Source organism: Microtus oregoni, unplaced genomic scaffold (genome assembly GCF_018167655.1).
Source record: "Microtus oregoni isolate MIOR12 unplaced genomic scaffold, Mior012 000011F_ref0000422, whole genome shotgun sequence".
NCBI classification, from domain to species: domain Eukaryota; kingdom Metazoa; phylum Chordata; class Mammalia; order Rodentia; family Cricetidae; genus Microtus; species Microtus oregoni.
Window position 1 is genome coordinate 22,696,146 of NW_024543070.1, and position 17,718 is coordinate 22,713,863.

General features: G+C 36.1%; 1 protein-coding gene across 2 annotated transcripts in view; it reads left to right on the forward strand.

Moving 5' to 3' along the window:
* Positions 1-17,718, forward strand: part of Rit2 (Ras like without CAAX 2) — a 300,536-nt gene that overhangs the window by 99,402 nt on the left and 183,416 nt on the right. For both annotated transcript variants that reach the window (XM_041660142.1, XM_041660141.1), the window contains exon 3: positions 6,964-7,037. In XM_041660142.1, coding sequence (XP_041516076.1) covers positions 6,964-7,037 — 74 coding nt within the window. The remainder of the gene's footprint in view (positions 1-6,963; positions 7,038-17,718) is intronic.

The window sequence follows — 17,718 nt, forward strand, 5'->3', positions numbered from 1 at the left end:
GCAGTTGTCAGAAGTCCACCTTGCCTTTTTTTGTTTATCATTTTCTTTTCCTAGATGCATTGCCTTTGTGTCTTCTGTGAATCTTCTTTGATGAATAATATAAATAAAGCTAAAAGCATCTAATAATGTGGTAAGATCCCTAATAAACTTTGATCCACGTACTGTTTCCTGCTCTGTTTCTGTTCCCAGATCACTTCATAATGGCTGGCAATGTAACTGGTTTTAGAACTCACTTAACTTGCCAACCTGGACAATTGACACAGATTTCCAATATAAACACTCTTCTGCTCTATGATCATGGAAACATCTTTTAACTGCCAGTGTATGAGTCATACACACTAATAAATAACCAATTAGCTTTCTACTTTTCTAAAATCCATATCCTCTGATCTTTTCACTGGTGGGTGGTATGTATGTGTATGGGTATGAGTATAAAACTAAAATTATGTAAAAGAAACTTCTGCTTTCACAGTCTAAAACAAATTATGTTGTTATGAGTATTGACATTTCAAAAAATATATGTCTAAATTTTGAATATCAAATTAATATGAATTGATTGAAGTAGCAAAGGACATTGCTTTTCTATTATTTCGTACCTACAAAAATACATAACTAAGACTGTGTTAGATTTAAGGAACAGAAATTAAAAGTGAAGAATATCCTGCCTGAATTTAGCAAACAGTAAAGTTTTCTGCATAGAAAATTATAAATTATCTTTTCCTGATAGTTGAAAATAGGTCATGAAAAGAAAATGCTATGTTTATCTTCTCCAGTTATAAAAAGCCTTTTCATCTAGAGAGCTTGGCCAAAAGACCTAGATTCATAGTGACATAGTCATCACTCATTCAACTTCGTAAATTATTTTCTTATGGTGAGAATAAGAAGTGCTATTCACTGGCTCACATATTAAAGGCTTGATTCCCAGGGAGTGGTACAAATCTGGGAGGCTCTAGAAACTTAACAGGGTGGGGACTAGCTGGAGGAAGGAGGTCAATGGGCTCTGACTTTGAAGGCTATATTTAGTCCCCGTTAATTGCTTTCTTAGTGCCTGGTTCCGTTCTTCCACGGGGAGAAGCTATTTCTCCGGCCATCATTTCAGTGTCATGACATTCTGTCCAAACATGTGTCTCCAGGAGTCCACCCACTGAAACCTCGGAAGCCATGATTAAAATAAAGCTTGCCTCATTTTAAGTTGTTTATGTCAGCCATTTTCCACAGGGATATAACTAACACCCCCTTCAGACCAATCTTTTATTTCTGTTAGGAAGTTTAACATCAGAAATGTTGGTCCATGCCTATATTACCCACTCAGGATGAAGAAGCAGGAGAATGGCAAATTTAAGTTTCTACCCAATCTACAGAGTGATTTTTAGTATTAGTATTATTAGTATACTACCCCTGTCTCAAAACATGTTTAAAGAGAGTCCATTGCTATATCTCAGTAGTACATATTCTTAGAAGATATTCGGCCCTGAGTTCAGCTCCCAATAAGAAGCAACAATAAAATACTTTGTTCATAAACAGAAAGACCTGTAAATTATTATTTTTGACCCCTCTTAAGATTTTGTTTGGAAAGCACAGTGGATTCTGAGTGCCTCCTTGCTACTGAAGGTGGAGCACTCTTGTTTTTATAAATTCTTACTTCACTACCTTCGTAGCTGGTTTTGCATAAAAGCCCAAGTTCTTGGGACTTTAGTTTTAGCTTATACCTGTACCACTTATTCCTCTGTGCTTTTTGGCTTGTTTACATATGTTGAACATCTCAGTATCTATTATAGAATTTTTCTGGACTAGTTTACATGGCCCGGCAGTTTATTAAAATGTAGATTACTAATCCAGCTCTGGACTAAACTAAGATTTGCATTTTAACAAGATCTTCAAAAAAAAAAAACACACTACTTTTCTGGGAATGTTTTCAACACTGATTTATCTTATTATTCAAGCCACAAACACAAAACCAATAAAATAAACCATTCTTCTCTTTATGGAAATTTCATTTTTGCATCCCTTAGAGGGTCTAATAGTTCAAGAATTGTCAAGTTTCATAGAAGACAAGTATGGAATCACTTATGTAGAGTTCCTATGTGCTAAATTTAGTTTTGGTGTATATACATGGTGTTCAGTTGCTTTAACTCTGCTCAGCATCAGTACATAAAATCGCTTCATTTTCCTCATCAATTTAAGAAAGAAACTAGAAGGAAATGAATGCCCTCCCCATATGAACACAGCTCTTCAGGATGCTGCTCCCACCCAGAATCCTCTCAGGTCTTGGTGATCATTTACCTTCTGCACCATTTTTATTCACTGGCTACTCTGCTGCTTCTGCATCCAAGGCTGTCTGCAGTAGTTTTTGACCTTTACACTTCTATCATCCCTGACGATCATTCGGTCAAGGCCACATTCTTCTGTCTCTCCTGACAGCTAAGCTTGAGCAAATGTGATCTTAGGATAAGGTGTTTGTGGTTAATAATGTATTAATATTTTACCTCACTTTTAATTTTGTTGGAAACTAAGTTGTTTATCTTAGAAGGAATTAAGCACCAGGATGGACTTTGAGGGATCATGTTATACCAGTAGAAAAATATTTGGGAATATAAAGGATATTTGAAATCCTTCCATATTCCATCCCCACAGACTATATTCATCAGCACTGTCAGAAAATTCAGAAAGCTATCAGGACTTGAAATTGAATTGGCAGAGAAACTGGACAAAAATATGATGAATAAATAACAAATTTCTTTACATAGCAGTATATATCAGTATCTTGTAATTCTTATATATAAATTATCAATTCAAAATCTATATGTACATATGTATGTAAATACATAATATATGTATATAAACATATATATGTAAATTCTGTGTCATATACAAATAATATATTTACAAATTTTAATTGGTCAAATTATAGAACTCATTTTTTTTGAATAAGGGTGAATAATGCTTTGTTATGATGCAAAAAAGAATAAATAATATAACAAATGAAAAATAAATGTTATGATGTCTACAGTATTATAATATGAATCATAACAGAAAAAAAACACATATACAAATGTCTACAAATATAACAGTTCCCAACCTAACAAAGAAAATACATCACTGAATACCTTGCTTACTTCTCCTGCATACAAGAAGTTTCATCTTTTTAGTGTCTTGTCTAAACGCTTTCTATGTTCTGAATATGCGCCTTTGCTGCACTGTATAACTTATACCACAACATGACTTGCAACTTCATTCTCAGATTTTACTTATACCCTTCACAGGAACTTTGTTGCCTTCTGTGTCCTTCAGACCATGGTGAAGAGTCTGCAGGTCTTTGAGATTGACTATAAAATTGGTCTTCATTTCTATGTAAGAATTATGAAGAAGCAATCTGCTTTTAAGCCCACTCTGTGCTACAGAGCCTCTGAAGGGCAACTTCCACAAAGATTAATAGCTTCATCTTGGCTTTGGTGAGAGAAGACTTGGCTTAGAATGGTATTACCACTAGTAGACATCTGTACATTTCTATCACCTAGCAGAGCTCTTAAATCTATGTGGATGATGCTAGTACATTGATCCTGATATTAGTGTCAAATTGATCCAAATGCAGATTTGAACCCATGTTGTATCCTCTGGGTTTAATCAAGACAGAAGAGTTCGTACTGTCCATTTTCAAGACTTCTACTCTACATATATATGTATCATGCATGTGCACAATAAATACGCATACACACAGATGTTCTCATATGTACAACAGACAAGATTTATGTAAGAAGACCTCCTAGAAAGGCCCCCAAATACCTTAGTTGAGCCTTTGTATTATTTATTTCCTTTTAAAAATATTAGGTAAAAAAATATTGTGTCAACAATTGCTATCTTGGAGAAATGCACAGGCTCAAATTTATAGAAAAACAGTTTCAGTGAAATATTTTCAACAATATAATTAAATCAAGAAAGAAACATTCAAGTATTATAATATGTTAAAATCATGTAGTGAAAATTCAATAATATCTTCTCAATTACATATTTTATGGCTTTAAATGTCCTTAATATTTACAACTAACATATTTTTAAGTTACTAATATAAATACAAATTACTCTGGGAAAGAATTAAAAGGTTTTCCCGAATACTTCATGCATTTTAAAATATCCAAATATCCAAAAATATATTTGGTGATTGTTGAAAATACATCTTGTTAATCCTCTGTGATTTTTCTGCTTGGTAAATATGCATTTGAATATGTGCAAACAGAAATAGCAGACAAGGTTTTTGATTCATATAGTTTGGCTAAAAATTCACAGCATAGTGTATCTTGAATGTGAATTGTGCTTTTTTGTTTCCAGTGTACTATGACATGTGCTCCCCTGTAGAACCATGTAAGAAGTCTTGTTCTTTATGTACAGCTATCTACACTTTACAAACAAGGTAGATGGCTGACCAACCCAGTCTACATAAAATGTGATGGATTAAAAACTTAAATATAAGCCTTTATTATTTTGGTGTATAAAATTCTGCTGTAGGAGCAGAGTGAAGAACAGATACTCTGGTCTCATGTTAAATACCTGCAGGTTGAGATGAATTTTAAGGTAGTTGGTGCCTCCATGAATGCAGTCCTATTGTGCTTTTCTGTTTAAAGAATGTAGCATGCATCTGTGATCATTTCTTCCTGAAGAAGCTTTGTGTACTTTTAGCCTTTTGCTTGGGAAGATAAATGAGCTCACTTCAGGGTAGGCACTATAGGCAGATGGTTGAAATTCAGGAAAGTGTTTCTATGCATTCAACGGAATGTTTCTGACAGTCTGTTTCTGCATGGGTAGCCTCAAAGGGAGTGGATGAATGGGAACTGAAAGAAAGATTGTTTATGGAGAGGAAATGAAAGGGATTAGCCTCTATTCAGGCCAGAAAGGTGACCCAGATTTCTCATACTAGAATGTATACATGGATGGATATACCTAAAAAAACAGAGAAAAAAGTCTTGGCTCCCTGGCCCGATTTTAGTTCCCAGATGGTTTACATCTATTATTTTTGAAGAGGTTTTTCTGATCTCGAAAGGGGCTCTTTTTTAATGTGAGTCCCACGTGCTGTCTTGTCACAGCGTCAGATGGTCACACAGAGGGCCCCAGCCTTGGTTACTCAGCTCCCCAACCTCTGCAGGCTGCTTCCTGGGCCTTTGCATTTAAATAAGCAAGCACGCGATCTGAGGCTCTCTTGTAATCCTCACTTCCAGTAACTGTTTCTCTGTTAGGAAACTAAAAATTAATTCTTTGTACCATACAAACAAAAACAAAACAAACAAAAAACCCTGTGATCCCACAGATACTCTCTTTATAAAGTGGCTGAAAAAAAAAAGAATAATAGGATAAAAAACCTTATAATTCCTATGATTGTGCACTATTAAGTGTTCTTTGGGTTCTGTCTGTGTGATTCTTTGTCTATGCACATCATACACATGTGTGGACATGTGCATGTGTGTCTTCTATCTCCCTGGGCAAACAAGCATTTAGTTTGTTGGAGGTTTTCAACACTGCTCATCAGAAAAAAACATCTCCTATGGTTGATCAGTATTACCTTTTGAATAAAGATTTTAAAATAATTCATTTGTCCAGTTGTGGTTTAAAATCGGCAGCCTGATACTTATTGATGTCTCCAAAGTGATGCTCTAAACACTTTCTGGCAATGGATCTGTCAGCATCTTCTTTACAATATAAACAGTGAACAGGGCAAAATAAGACCTTCGGGAATCCATGAGCTCAAGGTCCCAGAATTGCAGATGACCTTAACCCACTGTTACACTTCATCAGGCTGTAATCTGTTGTGGTAGGTTAAATGCAATAAGAACATACATGGAAATAAATAAAGGAAAACATTCAGAGGCTTGTCCAGGGCTTCAGACCCAGGCAAACATGTTAGCTATCGTTATTCAGTGATTCATAGACATGCATAGACAGTATCTCCTGTACTGAAAATGTAGTACTTTCCCATCTTCCTTCTCTCAGGAAATATCAAAGCAATCTCTTCAACTGTGAATATTAGAAATATAAAGGTTTCTATAATTTTGTGGCCTGTGCAAGAATGAATTTCCAAATCCAGTATCATGATGTTTCTCCATGTAAGCTTTTGCTTTTTGTTTGTTTGTTTAGACATATTTATTTTATTTTTATGTATAGAATGCTTTGCTTGCATGTATGTATGTGCACCAGGTGTGTGCCTGAAGCCTACAGAAGTCAGAAGAGGATATCAGATCTCCTGGAACTGGAGTTATATACAGTTGGCTGTGAGCCATCATGTGAGTGCTGGAAAAAAAAAAACTTGGAAGAAAAAAGGCTCTTAACCTCCGAACTACTGTAGGAAGAAAGAACTGCTTTTTGGTTCCTGCTGCCCAGAACCAAAATAATCACACAGAAACTGTATTATTTAAATCACTACTTGGCCAATTAGCTCTAGCTTATTATTGGCTAACTCTTACATATTAATTTAACCCATCTCTATCAATCTGTGTATTGTCACATGGCTGTGGCTTACTGGCCTGTCTGCCTACATGGCTTCTCTCTAACTCTGCCTTTCTTTCTCCCAGCGTTCAATTTAGTTTTCCCTGCCTAGCTCTATTCCCTGCGCAGGCTCAAGACAGTTTCTTTATTAATCAATGGTATTCACAACACACAGGGGGAATCCCACATCAAACTACCTCTCTTGCCCTGCCTGGCTTGTCACTCCTGACATAGATCAGATAGGCCTCAAACTCACAGAGCCCCACCTGTCTCTCTCTCTCCAGGGCTGGGATCAGAGGTGTGTGTCACCACACCTAGCATTCTAAGACATTTATAGATTTCACTACCAACTCTGTTATATTCTTTGCTTTCTTCATCTATTATTTAAATAAGTTATCAGTAACTTAGAGTGTCTTTTTACAAAATTTCAAATTCAACCCCATAATTTCCTGTGGAAAACTCATCAGCGAAACTTTGTCTTATGTTTTTCAGAAGATGCTTACAAAACCCAGGTGAGGATTGACAATGAACCTGCTTACTTAGACATCTTGGACACTGCTGGTCAGGTAGGTGATGTTTTATTTTTAATAATACTTGTTTTATTTTTTGAAAGTATAATATAATTACATTATTTCCCCTTCCTTTTTCTCTCTTTGGCATCTCCCAAGCAACCCTCCCCAACTCTCTCTCAGATTTCTTTCCTTTAATTATTGTTTACATCATATGTTTAATAAATCTGACCAATATCAGATAAGTTTGTGTTTAGCTTCTTTCACACTGACTGCAAAATAGATGACTTCAACGCTTCAAACAGAAGAAATTAGCAATATCAATAGTATACTAAAGATGAAAAATAATTGATTTGAAAAGGTAAATCACATTTAAAACTCCCCTTGATAGTCTAAGTATAAAATTACACATTCAATTACTGCATTGCTAATGAAATTATAAAATCAAGAAAATAGCTTCTTATCTTTACTCAAATGTAGAAATTCTGTTTGAAAGCAGGAAAGGGAGGAGTGTAAATGATGCACCAATGAGTATAATTCTCAAAAAATGAAACAGGAACAAAATAAACAGAAAAAAGTACTCTAGAAAATTATAAGAAGAAATATGAAGAAATACATCTCCGATATACATGTCAAATGTCTTCCTGAGTAGAAGGGTGAATGCTTGATTTAACTTTATACTTTACAGATGATTGTTAAAATAAACCTGTGTATTAAGAGCCAGGTACAATCCATAAAAATTGAAAATAAGCAGAGTAATGAGAGAAGTCTACACAAGAAGGTTTTAATGCACAAAAAGAAAAAGGCCTGAAAGAAAAGGTAAGAAACCTATGTGCATAGTATGTAAGCAAACCAGAAATCACAGTGAATCGAAATACATATTCTTGTGCCGGCACAGGAGGCAACAACCATCAGTGGTTTATTAAATAGAAGCCAGTCTCACCTATATTTATTGAGAAGGTATGGAGTGAAGCAGAACTTGGGGGCAGTCCACTTGTCTAGAGTGGAAGTGACCCATGTCCCCCATACACAAAAGGGAAAATGAGCTAAGCCTTGCAACCTCGTCAGAGGATAGATTTCATTTCAAAGCAGTTTTAGCTGCAAAAGTGACATTTTGTAGTAGTAAAAAAATCAAACACCTTTAAAATTCTATTTTTAATATTAAGGCCAAATGGTGAGCCAAATTTAAAGAGAACATTATAAAATCATAAACATTCTGGATTACAACAGAAGTCATTAGGGTTGAGACTCTGTTGTGGACACAGGTTGTTTTCTTTCCATTATTTTTGAACTTAAAGATTCAAAATTTGCATATACAAGTTACAGAGGTACATTTGATCCCAGCATCAATAAATAATAAAGTTTAAATTTTCATCTCTTTTGTATAGCTGCTTCTGAATGACTGTAGATATTAGGGTGTTGATGGTAAGCAATACACTAGAATTGACAATCAATTTCTATATTATGAATTGTATGCTAACCAACCCATTTATTTCTAGGGACTTTGAACAATGAACTAATGGAGAAATTTCTAAAGACTTTGGGGACATTAAAATTTATCTCAATTATTCAAAAGGACATTCTTATATAGGACAAAGTACACTAATTTCCAGCACTGGAAGCCTAACTGGAGAAAAACAGAGTAGGCTAAATTCCAGTCAAAGAAATTAGACATTTTAAAATATAATTATCTTCAACCACCCAAATAGTTATTTTAATAAGTCAACTCAACAGAACTGAAAATTTCGATTAGAAATGTGTTTTACAGAATGTGAAGCCCTTCATTTGTTGAATGAAAAGGTTGGTTCTCTTCTCCACTGGTCATAGGTTTGGTCATGTTATCACAGATAATGTTGTTTTATTGGAGGGTCAGTTTGTTTGTGGACTTTCTAGCACTGTTCTGCTAGTTCCCCAAGAGAAGAGCATGTTTTAGATGACTTCTGGTCTACAAAAGAGAAGGAATCAGGGAGTGGACCTAAACTCATGAGCAATGGGAATCAGATCCAGCTTCACCCAGATCTGTTCCCATCGATACTCAGATTGGTGAACTAGAAAATCATAGCATTATTGCTTCAGACTTTGTTATACGTTGCTATTATGCAGCTGATCAGTACGACGTATTAATGGAGTATGTTTTCTTCAGTATAGATGGAGGTAGAGCATAGTACCAATCTGGGGGCCAAGTGGTAAGCAATGAAACGTACCGAGACTCTGAAAATACTGAGAAACCTGGGGGCATACAATTCAGTAGAAAAGGGTGTTAAATCTATATGCCACTACATACTTGTCAAGCCAGGTATTAACTGTATCCAAACATAGTCAGGAGTACATAATGCTAAGCAGATGGTGATGTGTTAGCTTTTACACTAATATTAAACCTGCTCACACAGGAGGCGGTCTATGCAGCTGATTTAACAGAAATTATATCTCTGTAGGGGACATGTGAGAACACTCCTGAAGTACCTTAATAATGATACATTGCTTGATTTAGATAATATTAATTTCCATATAGGTGGAAATTTATTAATTGTACAATAAACGTGGAGGGGAGATAGAAAAACTGTTATTAATGTCATCACCTGGAATTCGAGGATCATGGTATGCAAGCAGGTGAAGTGGCTGTCCTCTTAGAGACAACACTGAAAACCATGTCCAGCCTGGTTTGTGTTCATATCTGCAGAGGACAAATAGAACAATCCCTTTTCCACCTGCTGCAAGTCTTACGGCGGGCATGATGACAAAACACACAGACTAACAAGAGAGGTCTAATATGTCTAATATCTTATGTACATAAAAGTTTCACAGAATGAAGATATATCTGCATTTTCAGGTAAACTTTGAATTCTTATGCTTAGATTTGTTCACAAATGGACAGCTGTGTCAAAAATGGCTGGGCACAAAGAGGGTAGAACTTACACGGAGGTAAAGACACTAGGCTTGCTTGTTTATATTCCTTCTTGGCTCGTCCTGCCGCATTTCTTTCTCATGTGGTTAGACAGGATATGTGTCATGTATAGGTCTTCAAATGGTAGTGGGCTGGGTGGATGAGATGGCTCAGTAGGCAACGGTGCAGAAGAACCCTCATAGTGGAAGGAAAGCTCAAACAATCATGTGACCCCAAAGTCCGTGCCACAGCACACGTACCTCCTCCAAGTAAATGAATAAGAAAGTGTAATAGAATGCTTTTTAGTAGGAGAGTAGGCAAGAGAAGATCAAGCAAACTGTTGTATTTCTGTAGTTTTGGAAATTTCCAAGATGTCGTGTTTGGGCATAGCATTTCCTAGTCATCATTTCATGCTGTTCAGATAGTCTGCAAACTCTGTAGAAATTTTATGGGGGAAAGAAGGGGTATCACCACATCGCAAGTTAGCCTGTTCCTCCAGGGTTTGAATTAGTATTTTAGCGTTCAATTCTCCCATAATGCTCATTAATGTATATTTATCTTTTCCCCTTTTTAGGGTTTATATTTCCAAAAGTAGCTAGCCAATGCACAACTCTAATGACTGGAAGGAGTTTTCTAGCAGCAAATTGAAACATTCTTGTCTATAGCTTTATACTGGCTCTAGGTGCATCTCCTGAAAAAATATATTATGTATTTTGTAAATGTGGTGTTTGAGGCTCAGGGAGGATAAGTGCTTTGTCAAGGTTGTGTACTAATTTGAAGGTGACTTCAGAGTCAGACAAGAACACAAATTCTTTCATTTTATTTCTTTTATAACATACCATAGTGTATATCAAGAACTTCATAAACAAAAAATGCAGGATGCAATAAAAGGGTATTGGTTCTCAAACACCCTGAGATTAAGGGCAGTGGGGACGACACATCAACAAAGGCAGCCAATTGTGAGAAAGACTACAGTGGATTTATACAAGGCTTGCTAATAGACTTCCTGAGATACCTACAATGCCTCAATCAAGACCAGGAGAGGGTGCTGGACAGTACTGGCACACGCCTTTAATCCCAGCACTCGGGAGGCAGAGGCAGGTGGCTCGAGGCCAGCCTGGGCTACAAGAGCTAGTTCCAGGACAGGAACCAAAAACTATGGAGAAACCCTGTTTCGAAAATTCAAAAAAAAAAAAAAAAAAAAAAAAAAAAAAAAAAAGACCAGGAGAGGGACACATGGCTTCAAAGGAAATCTAATTAAATATGCACATCAAGCTTAATTTAACTATAAATTTATTGAATCATGTTCATCCTTATAAGAAATAATGAAAATAGTTCTCTAATACTTTTGATACCTTAACATTTATTAATATGCTGTTATTCCCAGTAACTGAAACTATTAATATGCTATTCTATTCAGTAAATGAAGCAAGAGATGGAAATGGCCACACAGCTGGCTACTGCAGGGGCTCTAGCAGGGCAGAGTGAAAGGATATGCAGATTTATCTGGTTTGCCCCAACTAGCTCTGCAGTCAAAGAGGGCCTCAAACCAATGTGAAGTTGCCCCTCTGAGAAACAAAAGAACTAGACTGGATCTCTGAGGTGCCGTCCAGATTTCAAGCTCTGTCCTTTTCTAAATTACTACTGGCTTGGTTGGTGCATAATTCCTCTATTAAAGTTTTAATTGCCAGTTCAGCTCCAACTTTGAACTTCATGTACTTGTGGCCAATCCTCACAGAGAGGATTTAGGGCATGACCTTTTCCCTGAGAATCATCTCACTCTACAAAATGTTGTGGATTCTTTCGGGATTGGTAAATGGAATTTGAGCTAGAAGTGCCCCAAAGTAGACATAAAGTTCCCAGATGACCACGATACCCCCTTATGTCCCGAGGCCATGAAGAGCCCCTTCAGTTAGGTCTTATTGTGTGTTAATAGTTCTGACCATCTTGCTGAGTAGTTCTCTCAGTCAGTCGATATAATTTCCCACGAGAAGCACAGAGCTCAAGGAGGTAGGCTTTTGTGAATTAAGCACTCTCTCAAACAAGGACAGTGGTAGCTTTCACTCTGAGTGGATGCTGTCAAAGCCATGTGGGATGTGCTGGTTCCTTGATTCTCTTCCATGTAATTAGGATTCTTAGCTCCCCGCCCCCAACATTTCAACAGTGTGTTTCTAAAGTAAAATAGTTTGACAATTTAAGTTTAGAACAAGAGGATATATAAGATTAAATACTGCCCCAGAAAATTAAAAGCTTTAATGTGGCTCAGTGGTAGAGTTCTTGCGTATCATCTCTTGCATCCTGAGATAAATCCAAACCACACTAGAAAAAAAACCAGAACAAAACCAAAAATATAAAATTGTTTAAGAGTGCAGCAATGTGTTTTAAGTGCTTGTATTTCTATAGTTAGTCAGGTGCCATACTAAAATTTACAGATAACACCACAAGGGCATCACAAGGGAAGCCACAGAAACAACTTATCTGGTCTCATAGGAGCTCATAGAGTCTGAACCGACAGCCAGGGAGCCTGCATGGAACCAGCATAGGCCCTCTACATATGTGTGACCGTGGTATAGCTTTTCTACTTGTGACTTGTGGGATCCCTGGCAGTGGGAGCAAGGACCGCCCCTTGTATATTTTGGCTGGATTTTAGGAACCTATTCCTCATGGGCAGTAGCTTTGCCCAGCCTTAATACAAAGGAAGAAGCCTAGTCCTACCTCGAATTGCTATGCTATGCTTTGTTGATACTCATGGGAGGCCTGCTCCTTTCTGAACAGAAACATAGGAGCAATAGATTGAGGGGTGAGGGGGCAGAGGAAAGGAGAGGAGAGCAAATGGGAGGCAAGGAGGGTGGAGAAACTGTGGTAGAGATGTAAAATAAGTGAATAAATTTAATTAACCAAAAAGAAAAGAACTTTCAAAAACATAATCAAGATTTACATGAACTGCTAAAAATTATGAGTTTTTTTTAAAATAAGTTTTTTTTTTTTATCCAGGGATAAAACCACTTTCTTAATGTGATTATTAGGGCTCTAATATATTTGCAGCGTTAGATTTTTGCATACTGAGATTAAAAATAAGTAAAAAAAACCCTTTGAATTTCTTGGTCTTGAAGGACCTACACTTTTATTTTTGTACATTAAGAAGGAATTAGACCCAAAATTGAAGGAAGAAATATTTCATTGCATATTTTAATCCTATCATCTCTTTTTTATATTTAATTTCATTATGAAATCCTTATTTAAATATGAGTTATTTGGTGTATAATATGCAGAACATTAATATTTATGTATTTATTATGTGCATCTTAGCTGATATTTGACAATTTTCAACATCAAACCAGGCAAATTAAAAAAAAACATGATTTTAGTTTGCATAGACTCTTAAGTAGAATGATGACTGTGAATTCATTTGTTTGTGTGCTGGGGATGGAGCTCAAGGTCTCGTCTACACTAAACAAGCACTTCACCAAGCAATGTACCCAGCCCTTGCTGAAACTCTTTTATGCAAACTTTCAATAGAAATGTCTGATAATTAAAATTTTTCATAATTCACTCATAATTCATGTCTCAGACTCCAGATAGAAACTAATATGAAACAATCACTTCAGTATTCTACTGTGGAGAGCAATGCCAAACTGGGTTTAGTAGTTAGTGTTCGGGCACTGTGCATGGAATTGCTATTGAGAGAGGCTCTTACACAAACACTTTAGGCAACAGAGAAACATTTCTGAGTTAATAGTCATGTAAATGGTTATAACTGTGCTTACTAGAATGCTGAAGATGCCTTAGAGACACATATTTTAGTCTTCTCAGTTTACAAATACAGCACATTATAACTCAGAAGTGACTTAATCGAGACCTAGTGTCTAGTAACTGACAGGGCTGGGAGATTTTCACTTTTTGTTCATCAGCTATACCTGGAGTCCTGTGGGAATGTATCTATTTGCCTTCTCTGAAAGCAGTCTTTCAAATGAATGATACCAGGATATCTGAAAGTGGCAAGTCCTTCAATTTGTTTTGTTTTTTCAATATCTGTGATATTCTCATGAAAATATTTAATTAGAGACCAATACAGAATATTGTGAGAACAATGTCTTGAACATGCAGAATAGCAAATCTCAAATAATAATATTATTGTAGCATTTTTACCATCATTCAACTCTTTTTTTGTCATTTTATAGTATTTTGCAGAAAGGATTTTAGGCATTTGGTTTTTTTTCAACCAGTTCTAACATGGCAAGCGTTGTCTACATAGTGATGAATTGGCAATGTGATTATACTATCTAAATGAACTATGTTCTATTTGATAGCTATATAAATGTTTGAATTATCAAGAACTATTGGTTTATTTTGTAACACGTGTAACCTCAGCAATTATTTTATACAGAAGCAACATAGTGAGGAGTAAGTGAGAAATTCAGTGGCAAATAGGGCTCACATGGCTTCTTTTCTCCTTCCTGTCTGATGGAAATGGGTTCTACGGCATCACATAAAATATTTATTGTTTTTATTACTTTAGCCTCATCCAGAATGTGTTACTTGGAGAGAGTGTTATTTATGCATTTTATGTTCTCTTATGTTGTCATTCTCAACACCATTTTATGCATTACTTCTGCAAAGAAATATTCTGTAGCGGGAAATGACTATGTTCTCTAAACAGTTTTAAAGTTGTAGCAAACACATATGTTTTTAAATGTCTCTGGTCTTCAAGAAATTTTTGACTTTTTAGCAGAAAGGTGTCTATTGGATAGTTAAGATAAAATGTTGCCTGTATTGTAAAGATAGTTCTCAATAAACATTCCATCCTAATATAAAAGAATGTACCTTCTTCTCAGCATCTCATGGAACTTTCTCAAAAATTGACCACATACTATAACAAAGCAAACCTCAACAGATACCAGAAAATTGGAATAACCCCATGTATCTTATCAGATCACCATGGTTTAAAATCAGAATTCAACAGCAACACTAATTTTAGAAAGCCCCCACATACATGGAAATTAAAGACTTCAGTAATGTTTTAAGAATAATAACTTTTCTTTTTCTTAAACAATGTTAATCAAAGAAGGATAAATCAGGCTCTCTTCTCATGTCTTCAGCAGCATAACAACAGTATTATGTAAAAAATTCCTTATTTTTAGAGCAATCTAGCATGATAAAGAGTCAGGGTGTGTTTGGACTTTTGTACATATCTGGGAGGCTTCAAGGAGTCAAGAACAATTCAGAGGAAGGCAACTAAAACATTGGATTTTTAAGCCAAAATAAGATATCAAGGAAAAACTTGTGAAACTTTCTAGACAATGTTTCTGCATGTTACACTGGTATCATGGCTGGTTCTGTGTTCTAATATAGTTTGAGTTCCCAAACTTTCAGGGGATAGACGCTTGTTTGATCAATAGAAAGGTAACTTTGGGAAGAGGTGGGGATCTTTACAAGGTGGAGATTTAACCTTGAGAGGCCATGACCTCAGAGGATGTTCAAGCTGCTCATCAGGATGCTTAGTTCTCCTGAAAGGATCCTTGATGTGACCTGGTCACGAATGGACCGTCCTCTGGCATACAGTTTCATCCTTTCATGTCTCCTGCTCATACAACTTCCGCCATGATACCTACCATCTTCTTTGCAGTGATATAGCCATTAAATGTCAGTGTTGTATTCTTAGATCTCAAATGCTATAAGCCAAATATGTTCTTTCAAAATTAAATAGAGAACCTAAGGTACTTTAACAAAACAATACAAATTGGCTCACCATATATGGTAGTTGGTAATCCAGAAATAGTGATTGATGGAGGAAGATCATTAGTTAAGTAATAAAGAAACTGCTTGGCCTCATAGATTAAAACACAGGTGGGAGGAGGAAACAGAACAGAATGCTGGGAGGAAGAGGAAGGAGCTCAGAGGCCATGCTCCCTTCTCCCAGGCAGATGCCATGAAGCAAGCTGCCAGGTCAGATATGCTGAATCTTTCCTGGTAAGACTGATGCTACACAGATTATTAGAGATGGGTTGATCGGGATATGAGAATTAGCTTGTAAGGGCTAGAGTTAATGGGCCAAGCAGTGTTTAAAAGAATATAGTTTGTGTGTTGTTATTTCGGGGCATAAGCTAGCCAGGCGACCAGGAGCTGGGGCGGCAGGAATGCAGCCTGCAGCTCCTACAACAAATGATACCAATTTGTTTGGAATGACATACACTTTAAGTTGTAGAGAAAGGATGCAGCCAAAAATCCACAAGGAAAATATCACAGTCCTTGAAAATTTAAGATAAAATTGTAGCAAGTTTAAAGATTTTATTTTTTAAGTTTGATGTAATTTTGAATGGAGGAATGCCCCCATTCTCTAAGAATAGAAGGATTGTTCCAATGAACTGAGCAGAAGAGCCTGACTTTAAAGGCTGGAAAACCAAAAACCAAACCCAAATCAAAATAAAACTAAGGAGTGCAGAAGTAACAGATGTAAAGTTTATTAATAATTTTATTTTATTCTTTGATTAGTAATTTTAGAGTTACTCTTCTTACAGGGTCTAGTTTTTAGTATCTTAGGTAAATTAGGTCCCTTCTGATTGGCTAATGTGAATTTGTTTGGTATTTGTTTTTTTTTATTTTGAAAGCTGGTCTATTTCAGAATTCAGTGTAATTTTATGGCACAAAACAGAAACAATCTTGTTTCAGCTTGGTCTGCTGGACAGGAGTCGTGGGTGAAATATCACTTCAAACAGATGTCTTGCAAAAACATTAACATCCCACATACCTTATAGCTAACATTTTAAAATTTGAATAAGTTCACTAGTTTTCTGTATAAAATTAATTTTTAAGAGAAAGATTATGTCTTCTTTTATGTCTGTGCCTGCTTTCTTGTTAGATATTTTGTGATATTTCCTAATTATGTGGTCGTTCAGTTGATGGTAGAAAAAATACTATAGCCAAGATTGTGTGTGTGTGTGTGTGTGTGTGTGTGTGTGTGTTTGTGATTAGTGGTGGGGGCAACCTTCCAGAAACCGATATTCTATTAAAACTATTCTTACTGCTAGGAATCCTCAACGTCCCTTTGCACTTGAAATAAAACATTTGCAATACAAATTTCTTCATTAGAGATCAATTCTTCAATTAGTCAAAAGAATGTTAAGGCAATCTCATTCAAGAAGTTTGTGATACTTGTTGGGCCAGCTACCAATAAATAGCATGCTGATTTTAACACTAGTGGGAAACTGGAAGCAAATGGACCAAAAAAGTTGGAACATGCATTTCTCCAGAGCAATTAAATGTCTTAACAGCATGTGAGAAGTTTCTTCTGATCCATAGGACCCGATGAAGAGCCTCTTTGTGAGGCTCTTCTGGAGATGTGCTAATTTAGTTTTGTCCCAGAATCCTTTGAATGGTGAATGTAGACAGAAATGATAACGAATATTTCATATCAAGGCGATTCTCAGGGAAGGGGGACCTCATTAAAGTGGCAGCTTGAAACTAACTAAGGAGCCCACCTGCCAGGCTACTAAGTAATATTAGCAAGAAATCTGAAGCCAGTTGCTCTCCTTTCAGGTGGCTGAGCCTGAACTCTGTCTCTTGCCTTCCACCCTGAAGCAGAGCTTTCTGTTTCTGAAAGACTCTAAAGATAAATATGCTTCTATTTTCTGAACATATTACTGCTGTGAGTAGCTCTGGCAGTTATCTGGAATCTTCTAGCTCATTATTTCTACTACTGTTCTCTAATCCTAAATAAATTCATGTTTCAAATGGAAGATAAACTATCTAATGGAAAATTGAAACATTTATATCAGCAATATTTTAATGGAAGCATAAATTGAGTCCTTTCCAGAAGGAAAATAGTTTTAAAACCATTTAAGATGATTTCCCCTC